Raw genomic sequence first — 16,220 nt, 5'->3', positions numbered from 1 at the left:
AATGCAAACAGGAATCAAACATGAAATATTTTGTTGTCCCTCCATGAGACAGAACACCCAAAGATGACTTCAAAATATGTATATATAGCATATTCATGTAAAATGACACAGATACTGGATACAGTGAGTTATAGTGTACCTTAACTCTAAGTAAATATTTAGTAGCATCTAGTAAATGTCCAGGAAACAGAAATTACTTTTATTAACTGGACTGCAACTTGACAACACAGTAATTACATAGTTGAAAAGATGGACATCGCTAAGCCCATTCAAACAGATTTTGTTTGAGATAAACATCATGGGTAAGCCATTATGAACATCAGTTTTACAGACAGGAGGGCCCACGGAACATGCATATTAACTAACTGCAGGCAGGAGAGAACTATAGCTGTAACTCTTTGCCGTTGGACTTCCAACTCTGTATCCAGAGACTATCCCTCATACCATCAAGCAACTCAAAAATGCAACATCACAGCCAGTTTACTCATGCATGTTACACATTTGTCAGTGATTAATATGTAATAACAAGTTATGACATTAGCTTTTGTTGCAGTAATGTAGTACCTAACAAGGAAGAAAAAAGGCTGGCTATTTCTATGCATATCTAGAGAAACCATTAGACTCACATCTGCATTATTTTTCTCTTCTTCTATCTTGTATTAAAAACAATCACAAAAACACAAACCACTTTGCTTTTTATAAGCTGGTTTGTGGGCACGTTATTTCTCTATCATAAAAATCGTAACAATTTGTAACACAAAATTTCAGTGATATAGAAACTAAACAAATTTCACATTCCCTGGCATAAGTTGATACTTATTTTAAGTGATTTATTTACTTCTATTAGCTGTAAAACCTTAGTTTTGCAAAGTTTAAACTGTGCACATTACATAATCTGGCAGTAAAGCTATGCAAAACTATTATTCTCTCATGTACCTAAAATATCTTCTTAATAGCATTTGGAGAGATGATAATGAATTTAGTTGCTAGCACAACTTTCAAACTGACAGAATAAAATACATAAAATACCTTTTAATATCTCATGTTCAAAGAAACCACACTGTAGAGCCTGGGTTTAATTATATCATTTCTGGAAAATACTGCAGCATTCACAGCAAAGAGTTCAAGGTAGCTACAAAAAAATTACATTTACAGTGTTTCCTCAAATCTTGGGTTAAGCTCTTCACTGAAAGCTATCTTAACACACAGTATCCTTTACATAATAGAATGCTAGTCTTCAATAGGTTAACTACAGGTAAAGTTCACTTTACATGTTGCCCATAATGTGAAACATTTATGAGTCAAAATATCATCCCCATATTTTTTCAATAATCTTTTAGTGTAGTAATTTTATATACCAAGTAAATGGGTGAACTTCATAATGCTGTACTAATTTCTTCTTTCATATGAAGAAAAATTAGTTTTAAAACTGTATTACTATTAAAATCGCTTCAATATAAGATCATTCATGAAGAAAAATTATCTACACTGATGTGCCAGAATCAAGTCTCAGGCATTTCCTTCAATCAGTTTCCCTTTAACATTACATAAGAGGATTTAATAGGTCACTTCATTCAAAGTGATTATGCTTAATTTAATTGATCACTGCTAGCATTCCATCAGAATTTTACAGTCAGTTAAAAGCTTCACTGAATAAAATACAAGCTTACACTTTAATCTATGTCCAAAAGAGTGTATTTACCTGGAACCCCTAATGGAATCTCCAAACAATGCATTTTTGAGGTAGGATCTCTTGACTTCCAGAAAAACAAGCACCTCAGCCTGTACTTTTTCCTGAAATTCAATGTGCTAATTTTATGTGACCTTTAAGGTAAGGTTATTTCTTCTAGAGGACGCTTCCTAATGCTTTAGCACTAATTCCATGTATTTCTAACATACTGTTACTAGGAAGAATCATGGAAAGCAAACATGCTTTTCAGAAAGTACTGCCTTCTATTTAGGAATGAGAAAAAAACAAAACCTCAGTGAAACTATGCTAAACATACTTTCACATACAGGAAGTTTTCTAATAGGGCATAATATCTCCTTTTTCTATCAGGAGATAGATATATTTTTTCTCCTGCATTTCTACTTAACTTAATTTTCTAAAACTAAAATAGTGCCATACTTTCCTCCAGTGTGTATCTAACATTCTTTCAAAGAGACAGGACAAGTCAGCAAGCCTGAGTTCTAACACTTGAGTCATATTTTCAGTTTACATTCAACAACGCATCCATATGCATCCAAGTTAACTCAATAGACAGTATCACCTAAAAGGATGCTCTGACATAATCCATTTTTAAAGCTGTTCAGCATTAGACTCAAATAATGTAAGTAATAATATGCAGCAAGACTCTCAAAAATATATATTCCATATGCATGGTAATACAAAAATACACGTAAGAACCAATAAATTCACCGTAAAAACTGTACCTGCATATTTTCTCTCAAATCTGTGGCATCCCGAATAGGTTGGAGAGCATTCTTGAACACTTCATCTATTGTTTTAATCCATAATGTTCTCATGGAAGCATATTCCCTTGATTTCTTGCCTTTCCTCACAGAGAGACCCCGCTTATGAGGTTTCCCACCACCCCTTCGATTAGTAATGGCCACATGCACAAACAAGGACGCATGTGCTAAATTTTCACCAGTTAAAGACTGCAGAGGAACGTGGCGATAACCAGTCTGTAGACACTCAAAGGGAATAGTGTATTGCCCAATAAACTCATCCCCAATGTAATCATCATCCAGCACTACAAAACGCACCATAGCTAGTTCTGGTAAATTTATTTGAAATTCAAAGCTTTCATCAAAAATTGGATTATCCCCGTTCTGATGCATAGTTTTAGTCCTTTGCTCTGCACAGTCTGCAGGGATTCCATGTATTTCAACATAGACATAAGGATCCACAACATCACCTTTGGCACCTGATCCCTTGGGTTTAGGAAAGTTTTGCCCACTAATGATTTTAATATGAAGCAGCTGAGGTGAAACACCAGGCACAGTGTCTTTTGTATTTGCACTGAAGAAGGATACTTCTTCTCTCATAATAGCAGGACGAAGGACATAGCCACAGTTGCCGTTCTGTCGAAACCAACCAATGTTAAGATCCATCATTAAGCCAGGCGTTTGGAAGTTCATTGCTACTATCTGACAACCACATTTCCAAAAGTCCTGGGGATTCATATTACTAGAGTCAATTCTCATAGGACTGGGGAAAACTCGTGCAAGAAAACGTTTGTTATAATTGACAAAGTCTCCCGGGTTTTCATTGGCATACTTGCTCGCAAGCACTTCATTAAAGGAGCACACTTCCCAATACTTCTGGAGCTGAAATGAAACCTGAAACTCTTTGAATTGAACTGATTTACATATGCTTACCAACTCCGAGAGTTCTTTGCAGAGCTGAAATCGTTTCCCCGTCATTGAGTTTTGCTGTTCCACCCCCTCTTTCCCCACTCTCTGTGACATTTCTGCTCCTTCATCTTCATCTGTAACATCTCCTTCCAGTCCAGGACAATTGGAGGAAAGCTTCTTTGCTTTTATTAGTATTTTCCCTTTAAGTGATTCTGGTGATGGAAGGTAAGACTCTTCTATGTTTGGAGACTGTGTATGTAGCTTGTCCCCCAAAATTTTCTTCATGTGTTGTACCATCACTTTCTGCTGTTTAATGGAACAATGATTTTCTAAACACAAAATAAGAGGGTATTCGGAAGCAAAAAATGCATACTTGTTAATAATGTCAATCACACTACGGAAGACAATCTGTGATGTCATTGTATGCCCTGTGTAAATCACAGGCTCGTTATCTGGGCCGTCCCATACATCCAGTTCAACGCTTCGACAACCCATTTTAAGAGCCCGAATGTAGCCTGTGATGTCAGAAGGCCCTCGAAACTGATCTTCTATCAAGTATGTATTATGAGATGAATTTATAAAATAATGAGATAAAGGTTGTTTCATATCTTGACAAACTTTTTTATGTTCTGGATCAAATATGTGGCAGTCTGGTGAAGTAAGGTAATTTGTAAACCCATCTAGAGAAAGACAACCCTTTTCCTGCCCCTCTTTGGCTGGCTCGTATTTTTGAATAATTTCCAGGCTTATTTCTTCCGTGACATGTGCCATACCCTGTTCTGCTTCTAAAAACATCATGAGGTCCTTGGTATCTAAGAATTCTTTATTGCTTGAAAACTGAACCAACAGGAAATAGATTTCAGGTCTGGTACAAAGCTCATGAAAAACTTCAATAAACTCTTCTTTTGTTACTTCAGTACCATTTTTTTCCTTGGATCTATGTAACTCCTTGAATTTCAGTTCAATTTTATTAGTTTTTAAACCAGGATTTAAGTCTTTTATAAACTGTACAGCATTACACAGGGGTATATGTCCCAAATTATCTACATCTGATTCACTGAACATCTGTGAAAGCCATGAAGTCCGCATATTATCTTGAGTACTTTCTATCATATCTAGAGTATGTTTTCCATAAGAAATCAGGTATCTTAAGCCAGTAACCCAAATATTTGCAATGTCTGCTGAATTAGCAACAAGATCTAGTGACTCATAGTTTTCTCCATATATAATTGAAAATGCACAGTCTTCTGATATCTGATCATATATCCCATTGCTGCGAAAAATATCTGTATTTTTTCCTGTTCTTACTTCTTTGATTGATTTAATATCAATCTTTGCTTTTTCAGAATCCTTTTTTGAAGGTTCCCAGCGTAGAGACTGCATATCTGCATCTAAAAGAAAATATCGGTGATACACCCTAGAGTTGGATCGAATCTTTTTGAGCTCAGAGCCTTCAACCATTGCATTTATACAGTCACTGGCACTGCTGATCTTTTTCTCAGTTGGCATACTGCTAAATGACACAGTCTTTTTCCGTTCCCGCTTTTGTTTTGTACCATCCTGGGAAACAAGGGGGAGAAAAAAGAAAACAAATATCAGTATGATTTTGCTCAACATTGAAATAGGTTTCAACTGCAAGCTAAAAGTTCATAAAGCAGTTCAAAAAAGTCTAGCATCTATGTGATGACCAGTAAGATGGAAGTTCTTAATAGAATCATCACAAATGAAAATACTGACCACGGCTTAATATTTGTTCTTGCCTGTATAAGTAATCTTCCAGGGTTGGGGTTTGTCTTTTAATCTTTATAAGAACACAAAAGTAAACAAAGCAACTTTTGAATGCTAATGAAACAATAAAGCTGTATAAATGCATTTTATCAGTAATAACCTACTTACAGAAATAATGGGTTCTAAAGCCAAGGCAGTAGGAAATAAGCTTTTCTGAGTCCTTATACGGTCTTGCAAATACTTGCTGATTGTCAGTGTGGAATATAATACTTTAACACCATGCCGACAGAGTTCTTATGAACACCAGAGAAACATAAATACACAATTAACCACATAAAATTCATAGGACATGGTCCTAATCTAAGCGTACAAAATGTTAACTGCAATTATGCGTAGTTCCCACCTCAACTGCACCCATCCACGTTCCTCCCCCAGACGGCCCATAGCATATCATCAGAAATCACAGTGTATCATTAGGAAGAACTTGAAGGGAAAATGCAAGACCTGGTTGGAAAGCGACCAAAAGTGATTCTCCTTTGCTCTTAGAACGATGTAATAGCCCAGAGGTCTTAATTTACTAGGGAAGGTGGGGACAGAAAACTGCATATATATAAACCATATGAAAATGGGAGAGAGGAAATAATGTAATTTAGCTACCTCTGCTGTTGGCATTAATTCAAACAAGTGCAAATAAATCCGTAACAGATGACTTTAAGTACAATCAATTTCTTGAGAAAAAAGTGAGTTTAAGAAACCTGTGTGCTTTCATTATCTGCATTTTCTGAGATTGAAAGATGCTGGGATTGTTTTTTCTAAGAACATCATGTGTCTTGACAAACTAACTTTTAGTCCAAAATAATACTTCCATGAAATAATCCTTCCATTTAGAACTGTTTTTACATCCCAACACAGCTCAAAAGAATACTTTTTACATAAGCAGTATGCTGAATTTCCCTCTAATAGTTTTCCATCTGAAGTAAGTTCCAGTGCTAATCAGCACTTCTTATATGTCGAAAAGGAGAGGGAAAGAAAACTTTTCACAATCACTATGTTGAACAGAGGGTCAAATGAAAAACATCCATTACAGAATGCATTTCCATTTCAGGGTATATGTGCTGTATGTTCAATTTCATTAAAATAAAAATTGGGTTTTGTGTATTGATTTACAAACATCTAAAAAGGCTATCACCAAAAACAGTGATTAGTAAAGTAAGCACACTGAGTAGTTGCTGTTCTGTCTTTGAGAAAATTAATCAACCATATGATTCTTGCACCTTTAATGACAGCAGAATTTGCTTTGCTCAAGTTCTCATGAGACCAGTAAAAGTGAATAAACCTTCAGAGGACTGCTCTATTTCCAACTCCAGATCAAACACCTGCAACAGATACCATACAGGGTCAACTCTTGGAATATCATTACACATATGCCTTTGGGCATAAGGACTGCTCTTAAATAAAAGCCATTTTCCTTAATTTTAAAAACTAAGAAATTACAAATGTGATTTTTGGTTAGCAAGATTGTTGCTCTATTTTAAGCCTAGCTTCCTGTCTGGCTACATATTTGTATCTCCTAACCTGAAAAAGTGGTAAGGGACAGCCCCACAGGAATGAGCAATTAGATTCCTGTTCAGTATCTTCAGGTTTGGAATGAAGCATGCTGAAACTCCATAATGCTCCAGATTTCTCAGTCACAGACAGAGGAGGGGGAATATATTTCTTGAACTCTTCAGTCAGAGACAGCTGATAGATAACCTCCTAACGCCAGAACCATCCAGGCTTGGGAAGTATTACCTTGCCTGACCACAGTCAGTATTTACCAAACAGGAAAAAGGTCTATGCTTTTCTCTGTAATCAAGATTGTGTCTGAGCCAAGACACTGAATGGCAAGTGATAAAAAAAAAAATAATCTGCCATTTCTTGATGCCATCTGATGTAAACAGGTTCATCTCAAGGCTCCAGAGCACCCTTCGTAAGTTTTTACTTCTGCAGCAGTCAATGATCCCAGATTTCCCACCCTGACACAGGCATGGCAATCATAATCAAATCTGCATGAACAGAAGAACTTAAATTGTATTTTCCCAAAGACACTGGCCAGAATGACCTGCCTGTCAAAATTACCCTCCTGTTTGAAAAGAAACAGAAAAAAACCTCTCACTAATAACATGAAAATATAATTGCAAAGAGTGTGCCCAAATTGTATGAAACAGGTCTGTGAGCCCCAGGTACAGTCTGTCATGGAGAAAGGAGGCAGATTATTCTGCTATATGATGTGGAGTATTTCACCTTCAAAGCTGGGTGGCATTCATGAACTGAATGAGGTCTCTTATGGGCTTACATCTGTCCCGAATCAAAGACTGGCACATCAGAAAGCTGTATATATCTGAACACACACAGGAGTGACTTCTCATTCATGAGACTTAGAGTGCTCTTGCTGTTCAAGATGCTCAAAGTGAGTGAGACTGGCTCTACACTGCAGATGCATAATTCTGTCCACAGCAAAAGCTACGGGTTTTGTACTGAAACAACTTTCAGAGTCATCCTGGAATCACTCAGAAAATGAAGACCCTGTCAGATTATAATAGATACCGTCATCATACATCAGGACTTCCCCTGAAGACTGCCTTTCCTTCAGAAGACTTTATCATTGAAACCAGGATCCCCACCTCATCAATACATTTCCTAAAACCATGTGTGCCACATCCAAGGTCACCTGCAAGAACTTCTGAGACAGAGCCCAGCCCACAGACGTAACTGTTATGAAACTCTGCCAATATCCATTACAAGTGACAACACAGAGACTTAGTTTATCCAGGAGTTTGTACCAACACAAAGCAAAGAATCTAGCAGTGTAAAAACCGGAAATAATCCCAGCTGTCATATATGGCACCGAAGAGAGAGACAGCTGGAGAAAACAGCTTAAATGAGCAAGCAGGGAAGAGTATCTCCATGATAATCTTTTTTTTTATTCCTTTGCAGGTACTGACAAAGAAATAGCTGTGTGACTAAGACAGCACTATCCAGAAAACAGATTTCTGGAGACAACAAAGAATCTTGAGTTGGATGCTGAGAGATACACACACGATTCTTGAACGGCAAAGCTCTTAATACACGCAACTTTATCACAGAATTACTCAAAGAGCAGCTCCAACAACCACAAGTACGGACAGGCACAGTAATGAAGTTCAGAGATTTGATAACATAAGAGATCAGGATGATAGAGGAAATAATGAATAGTGCAATAGTAGATGTTTGTAAACATCTACTAAAGAAAATAACGCAGAGCGTGAAATTTATTACCTGTAAATGCCCAAATGAATCATGCCCCAGAAGATTCCCTGGGAAAAGCAGTAGTTCTTAAAACATTCAATCCCAAAGTTACCAAGTTCAGGACAGTAGAATCCAGAACACTTTGGGAAGAAACTTACAGCCCAAGGCAGGGAGGGGCTTGCCACCCCCTGAGGTGGGAAGTGAGAGTCTGCAACTAGAGCTCTGTGTAGAACAGTCCTTCATCTGCCAATACAGAACAGTCCTTACAACCACCAATGCACATGCCAGAGATGGGTGTCTGCAATCCTGCTGCTCTCCACACAAAGCTAAAGCAGCTTTGACACAGTAGATTTGCTAGCTGGGATTTGAGGATTAAGGCCTTTATCTGCATTTAGCCCAGTAAGGTACTGCTTTTGGGACAGAGGACTTTACAAAGAAAAGACAATGGTAACAAGAGGAAGTGGCAGAATGACACTTTCAGAGCACTAGTCTGGGAAGTGAAAGTCCCTGATGACATTACTCCATAAACATTTCAGTTGGTGATCCTGAATGCAAAATGCACAAACACTCCATGCAGCAGGGACCTGAACACTGAATTTTACCCTCTCAGAAGCGTAAGGATAACTACCTCCCCAGGTGACAGATCTGCTGCTTCTTGTTTACACTCTAACCATACAAAATTTCCATTTCTGTTTGTATACCAGAGGTTCATCAGAAGAGTGGAAGGCAGCTCCATCCTCCTCTTGAGAGCACCTGGCTAGCACATGAGGAGCTGCGCATCTGAAGATCCCCAGGCAGAAGGGCTCACCAACCACTCCACGGATAGGTGAGTGCTCTGCCAACCAAGCAACTACATGAAGAACAGAGCACATGACACCTCCCTCAACCACAGCACCTCACTGCAGGCTTTCTGATTGTGAATGCCTGAGCTTTGACAATGCATGAAGAAAATCACACATCTTGTGGCAGTCCACAGGAGCCATAGCCCCAAGAATGCCTACCGAATTAATCCCAAACAGGCTTAAAAACAGTATGGATGCTGAGCGACTCGGCCTAGCAAAGACTGGTGATGTCTGTACGTTATGTGTTGTTACAAGACTGCAATCACATACAGTGTCTCGAGAGTTTTTAATTAGTTAATCAATTAATTTTTTTTGCATGCAAATTCTGAATTAAGTGACATGATTCTGAGGGTCAGTGTTGTGGCAATACTCTGAGCAGTTACTGGTGAGTAGGTAAGAATGCAGACCATGCCTAAGTTTATTTTTTTGTTTTGTTTTTTTTAAATCACACTATTATTTAATGTCAAATAGCATGAAAAGCCTGACTCCAAAAGCCGAGGGGTTGACCTCGAGTCTCCCCTGGAGCTTTCTGCCAGAGGCTCCAGGTAGGAACATTCTCCCCGGCTGTGGTGTAGAGTGTGTTTTTTACATCTGGCCCGGTCCAGACTGATCCAAGGGCCACTGCATGAACTATCTCTCGTTTAATTTACTCAAAGGCTTGTTGTTGCCCAGGTCCCCATTTGAAATCATTCTTCTTCCAGGTCACATGATAGAGAGGGCTTACAATCAAATTGTGATTTGGGATGTGAAGTCTCCAGAACCCCCCAACACCTAAGAAAGCTTGTGTGTCACTCTTGCACAGGGTTTAGAAGTAATTTAATGTAGATATCTAGCCGATACTTGCAATACAATTCACTGCTTTATGACAAGAACAGACAATCTAATGATCTTCACGGCGAACACAGAACTACTCTTCTGATACTCTACAACTCATTGACGGCTTGCTGTTATAGTGCATATGTTACTTAAGTATCCAGTTTGAGTATGAAAACTGCCATGTCTTCATCAGATACAATTCAGCAGCAACTGCAAAATCACCTAGCTTAGAAATATGATGTATAACGTAAGCCTATTTCAGGAAGTGGCTAACAAAGAAACAATAATGAAGCTTTAGTTATTTAATTAAGATTCCTAAGCATTTTTCTGCAGAACCCTGAATTCTACAGATTTCCTCTATATTTAAAAAAAAAGCACGTTTTATATCTATATATAGAGTCTACATATAGTTATGTCTATTCAAAGGAGATGAAAAAGAAAAAAAAAAAAACAACCAAATACTTCAGGCAGTATTTTAAAACATCCAATTTCTAAATGCATTTTCATAAAAACATAATAATAACAGTAATTTGTTCTTTTCAAGGTGGTTTTAGAGAGATAAATGCAGACACAGATCAGCAAATGGGTTACAAATGCCAAGGTCAGTATCATATTATCCTTCTCTTTATAAATATTTTCATTGCACAAATATTTAGTTTTTCTGCTGAAAATATACCTTTACTGATCCAGCAATAATAAACAGGACAAGTTATTTTTGCAAACACACAAAAAAGAATTTATTATTATGTCTAGGTAGCCTACATACAGCTGCCAGGTTATTCCAGAATGTGCAGCATTATAAAAGAAGCTAACCAACTTTTCGTCTGAGAAAGTCAGCAGAAAATAGGAAGGAAAACAACAGGTAACTAAAGTCAGCACTGTTTCATCTTTGTTACATAGAATTTGATTGATTCAAAAGTTACATTCAATTAAAAGTGGAATGAAGAGTCGTCTTTGCAAGAGGGTGAGGAAAAGGGAGAAAGGGGGAGGGAAAGAACAGAGAAGATGTGGCAGGAAAGCCATTTCACCATTAGGAGCTATGTCCTGGAAGGAGGGAGGTCTATGCCCTTGAGGCACCCACTCTCAGCCTAATGTCTCCCATCATCAACTCAGCAGAAGAATCTGCTGACACCCACCACTCAGCCTCTCTCCTCCAGCCAAGTATGTCTGTTCCTTCCTAGTCAGTACCTTTTAATTTGCCATTACTTGTAGATTCTTACTAACACAGTGACCCAAGTTCACTAAAAGGCATATACTTTATAATGCTTTAACACAGCTGTCTAAAGCTTGCAAAGCATGTGAAAATCAAAATGGGAAAAAAAACTCTCCTATTAATTAGCAGTTCAGCTGACAGAATCCCAAACACTTCAGAAATGGCACAAACTAAATCACATCATGTACAATGGCTTCTGAATGGAACTACAGCCACTGATGAATAGTACGCAGCACTGAACAGATGTATTTAATACAAAGTAGAGAGTCCTCAACTAAAATAATAGGCATTTGGGGGAAGACAAAACATCAGCTATTTGGAAAACACAGGGCCTCCCACTCACAGTGAATCACTGTATTTGAGCTCAGCATTTAAGCATTTTTCCAAACTGGTATTCATGGCAAATATGCTGTTTGCAGAGATCTTTTAAGAGAAACTTATTTTTTCAACATGTGGTGGGTTGACCCCAGACAGACCCAGTTACACAGTGTTATAAATAACAGTGAGGAGGAAAGACAAATATGAAGATTAGCTGCACAAGTAACAATTCTTTTATCATCTTTTTCTTTTTTACTAAGGGAATACTATCATTAAAGGAATACAGACACAGGGGGAAGTCTTAGCTCAGTATTCAAACAAAAATGATCTACATTACTTCAGATCAGCTAATTGCATAGCTCATAACACACTAAAACAATTCCCCCTTCAAACCCTCTTCACAACATTAATTTTCTGTCCTTTCTCTTCCTCTTCCTGCCCCAGATGCATCTCCCTTCTCCCCGGCCCACCCCCTCAGGCCCACATCAGCACCTCTCTTACACACAGTAAGTTAATTTACCTCATTGCCTCAGGAAACGAAAAATCTCTTTTTTGCTGAATTAGTTTTCTGCCATTTTAGTGAGCTGAAACAACCTGCCACTTGATTGGGTAAGTATCAGAGCTCTTCCCCCACTAGAAATCGGAGGAAAGAACAGAATAACTCACTTTTGTAAAAAAATTAACCGAATTAGGATCAATGCAGTTGAAACTGTTCTGTTGAAATCAGATCCTATATGACCTGACAAGAGAACTTAATGTCCTTAGGGAAGACAAAATCTTGCTCCATCCTCACAGAATCCCATCCACAATTTCATAAAAATATCATAAAGGCAAGGTGTTAGGAAGAACTACCAACACCATAAAGTAACAGAATTGAGGTTCGCAGGGCTCCTTTGGCTCATTTTGTTTTGCTTCTCTTCAAGAAAACAGGACACCAGAAAATGTGAGTATATTGTATGAGAGATGACTACTACAACTACCTATGAAGAAGAGCAGAGCAGCATGGTATTCTGTGTCACCCTTGTTGGTTTAGAGCAGGCAATTTAACTCGGTTAAAGACTGTGACTACAATGGGCAGGGAAATAACGGGATATGGTTTTGCGAATAAAGTTTAGACTAAGCTTTTCCTTGCAGAACTTAGAATCATGGAATAGCTAGGGCTGCAAAAGACCTTAAGATCATCTCGTTCCAAAGCCCCTGCCATGGGCAGAGACACCTCACACTAAGCCATCTCACCCAAGGCTTCGTCCAACCTGGCCTTGAACACCGCCAGGAATGGAGCATTCACAACGTCCCTGGGCAACCCATTCCAGTGCCTCACCACCCTAACACGAAAGAATTTCCTCCTTATATCCAATCTAGACTTCCCCTGTTTAAGTTTTAACCCATTACCCCTTGTCCTATCACTACAGTCCCTAATGAAGAGTCCCTCCCCAGCATCCCTATAGACCCCCTTCTGATACTGGAAGGCTGCTATGAGGTCTCCATGCAGCCTTCTCTTCTCCAAGCTGAACAGCCCCAACTTTCTCAGCCTGTCTTCATACAGCAGGTGCTCTAGTCGCCTGGTCATCCTTGTGGCCTCCTCTGGACTTGTTCCAACAGTTCCATGTCCTTTTTATGTTGAGGACACCAGAACTGCACACAGTACTCCAAGTGAGGTCTCACGAGAGTAGAGCAGAGGGGCAGGATCACCTCCTTCAATCTGCTGGTCACGTTCCTTTTGATGCAGCCCAGGATATGGTTGGCTTTCTGGCTGCAAGGATGCACTGAAGCCAGCTCATGTTCATTTTCTCATCAACCAACACCCCCAAGTCCTTCTCCACAGGGCTGCTCTAAATCTCTTCTCTGCCCAGCCTGTAGCTATGCCTGGGATTACTCTGACCCAGGTGTAGGACCTTGCACTTGGCATGGTTAAACTTCATAAGGTTGGCATCAGCCCACCTCACAAGCGTGTCAAGGTCCCTCTGGATGGCATTCCTGCCCTTCAGTGTATCAACCGAACCACACACCTTGTTGTCACTGGCAAATTTGCTGAGGGCGCACTCAATCCCACTGTCCATGGCAGTGACAAAGATGTTGAACAAGACTGGTTCCAACATCGATCCCTGAGGGACACCACTCATTACTGGTCTCCAGCTGGACATTGAGCCATTGACCACAACTCTTTGCATGCGGCCATCCAGCCAGTTCTTCATCCACAGAGTGGTCCACTTATCAAATTGATGTCTCTCCAATTTAGAGACAAGGATGTCACACGGGACAGTGTCGAATGCTTTGTACAAGTCCAGGTAGATGACATCAACTGCTCTACCCCTTTCCATCAGTTCTGCAGCCCCATCATAGAAGGCCACCAAATTGGTCAGGCAGGATTTCCCCTTAGTGAAGCCATGCTGGCTGTCACCAAGCACCTTGCTGTTTTTCATGTACCTTACTGCAGAAGACCTTATTTAGCCATTTGTTCAGTTTACAAAGAGTAAATAAACTTTTTTTTAAGTATACTTGAAGATAGGTTGTGAAAATTTGTGCTGTTGAGGGTAAAGAAGAGAAGCTGCGTGGAGACCTCATAGCAGCCTTCCAGTACCTGAAAGGGGCCTACAAGGATGCTGGGCTCTTCATCAGGGACTGTAGCAACAAGACAAAGGGGAATCTGTTTAAACTTAAACAGGGGAAGTTTAGACTGGATATAAGGAAGAAGTTCTTTACTGTGAGAGTGGTGAGGCACTGGAATGGGTTGCCCAAAGAAGTGATAAATGCTCCAGCCCTGGCAGTATTCAAGGCCACAATGGATGGGGCTTTGAGCAACCTGAGGCTGCAGAGGTTGAGCACCTGTGAGGTGTCCCTGCCCATGGCAGGGGGATGGAACTAGATGATCTTAAGGTTCTTTCCAACCCTAACCACTCAATGATTCTATATTGCTGTCCTAAGTATCCCTAGGTTCTTCAACACTCAAACGCTCTCACAGTATGTCGCAGGGGAGCTTTCCATGAACCTCTGCTATGAGGCAGACAGTTCTTCCACCAAGACGCCCAAGGCACAGGTTTCAAGACCAGGTTGGACGAAGCCTTGGGTGAGATGGTTTAGTGTGAGGTGTCCCTGCCCGTGGCAGGGGGTTTGGATCTAGATGATCTTAAGGTCCTTTCCAACCCTAACTGTTCTATGATTCTATGGTTCTATGACACCCACCAGCATGCTGCCATTTGCTCCCTTGTACTCAGCTATTAAAGCTGACACAAGCTAAACAAGTAAGAGAATGTCCTAACTCCAGTGCTAAGTTACCAAAACAGCATGAACAAATTTAATGTCTCAAAACATTAACTGTATCATATTCCTCACTGCTAGTGTTTGCAAGTCATACTGCAAGTTTTACAAAGAGAACTAAAAAGAAACGACAGCTCAGTTTGAAAATGTTCTTCAGTTAAATGACAGAACAGTGACAGAGGCTAACAAACCAAAACAGTTTAGCCATCTCTTCTTAGGGCGATGTTTTTAATGGCAAAATGTATGCCTGATCTCTTGAGGGTCAATTAATAACCTTTTTAAAAACAAAACATAAAATCACAGTGGTATTTCACCATATTATCTCAGCACAAATAAATCCTTCCACTTTTTTCAAAAGAAAGTAAACAATCTGGTATTGCTTACTCTGATGAAAATAGTTTTAATTACTTATACTATGTTAGATTTTGACCTAGATTTTAAAAAGTCTGTAGTAACTAAGACTTTTCTATTCTGCAGTTTCATGGTCCAAGTACATTTTCCTTCTAGTAGTCATTACTGTAACTTAAATAAACATGGTTGTATTTTAAAGCAATACACATAATTACAGAACCTGATAATATTATACCTGAATATTAAAATACAGTAGTAAAAAAGCCAAATACTGAGGCATTCTTCACATGGAAGTACATCTGCATATTCATGATATTAAAATAAAGGGGCATTTGGGTTTCAAGGGTTCATTTACAGTACAGATGAGGAGAGGAAAAGGGAAAAGTCTATCTCAAAAGAAAATAAATAAGAACCATGAAAGGAAACTACCCACACTGCTGGGAGCACCGCGTTATGCTTGGCATGAACATCTAAGTTTTTAATTTTATTGAGTTAATTACAGTTCAGGCTTCTGGGCAACATTTCCAATAGAGCAAAGCTTAATTTTCACAAGCCTGAGAAAAGCAAAACATGTATGCTTCAGATCCATACAAGCAATATTTTAACCAAGTTCATATAAACTACAATAATTATTTATGAAAACCAGAAATTACTGATCAGTCTTAAGAGCTGGGGAAACTGCATTGTCAGAAAGTTGCTAAAAATTACTTGACAGCAGGAAAAGAGTAATAAGCCTATATAAGTAAGTAGGAAGTGTTTTAGACTCCTAATTTCTCATTCACTATGAAATCATATCTAAACTATGACAGACCATTTTAACTACTATAAATTGATGTTTATTATAAGCATTTTCTTTTTTTAGTCACTGAAAATCAAACAAAGGGATAATAGACAAAGGAATAATAGCTACATATGCTTTCAGCATGAAGAATAATTGAAGATGACAAGGCTGACATTACAGGTGAAGGTACTGGAGGCCCCAAACAAGCAAGTGGACTCAACAGGTTTCAGTATGACTCAGAAGTGAAGAAGCCTCCAAGTCTTTGCTGCTATCCTTAAAACCAATA

General features: G+C 38.9%; 1 protein-coding gene across 4 annotated transcripts in view; it reads right to left on the bottom strand.

Annotated features, from left to right (window-relative positions):
- Positions 1-16,220, bottom strand: part of PLCL2 (phospholipase C like 2) — a 106,668-nt gene that overhangs the window by 38,629 nt on the left and 51,819 nt on the right. For all 4 annotated transcript variants that reach the window (XR_009725084.1, XR_009725085.1, XM_061351050.1 and 1 more), the window contains exon 3: positions 2,434-4,920. Coding sequence is in view for 2 of the 4 variants with exons in the window: in XM_061351050.1 (XP_061207034.1) it covers positions 2,434-4,920 (2,487 nt within the window). In the remaining 2 variants the exon portion in view is untranslated. The remainder of the gene's footprint in view (positions 1-2,433; positions 4,921-16,220) is intronic.

This window comes from Neopsephotus bourkii, unplaced genomic scaffold, assembly GCF_033783945.1.
Source record: "Neopsephotus bourkii isolate Nb327-2 ecotype Australia unplaced genomic scaffold, CSIRO-AGI_Nbou_v1 NB_549, whole genome shotgun sequence".
NCBI classification, from domain to species: Eukaryota; Metazoa; Chordata; class Aves; order Psittaciformes; family Psittacidae; genus Neopsephotus; species Neopsephotus bourkii.
This window is presented reverse-complemented; position numbering and strand designations above follow the sequence as displayed.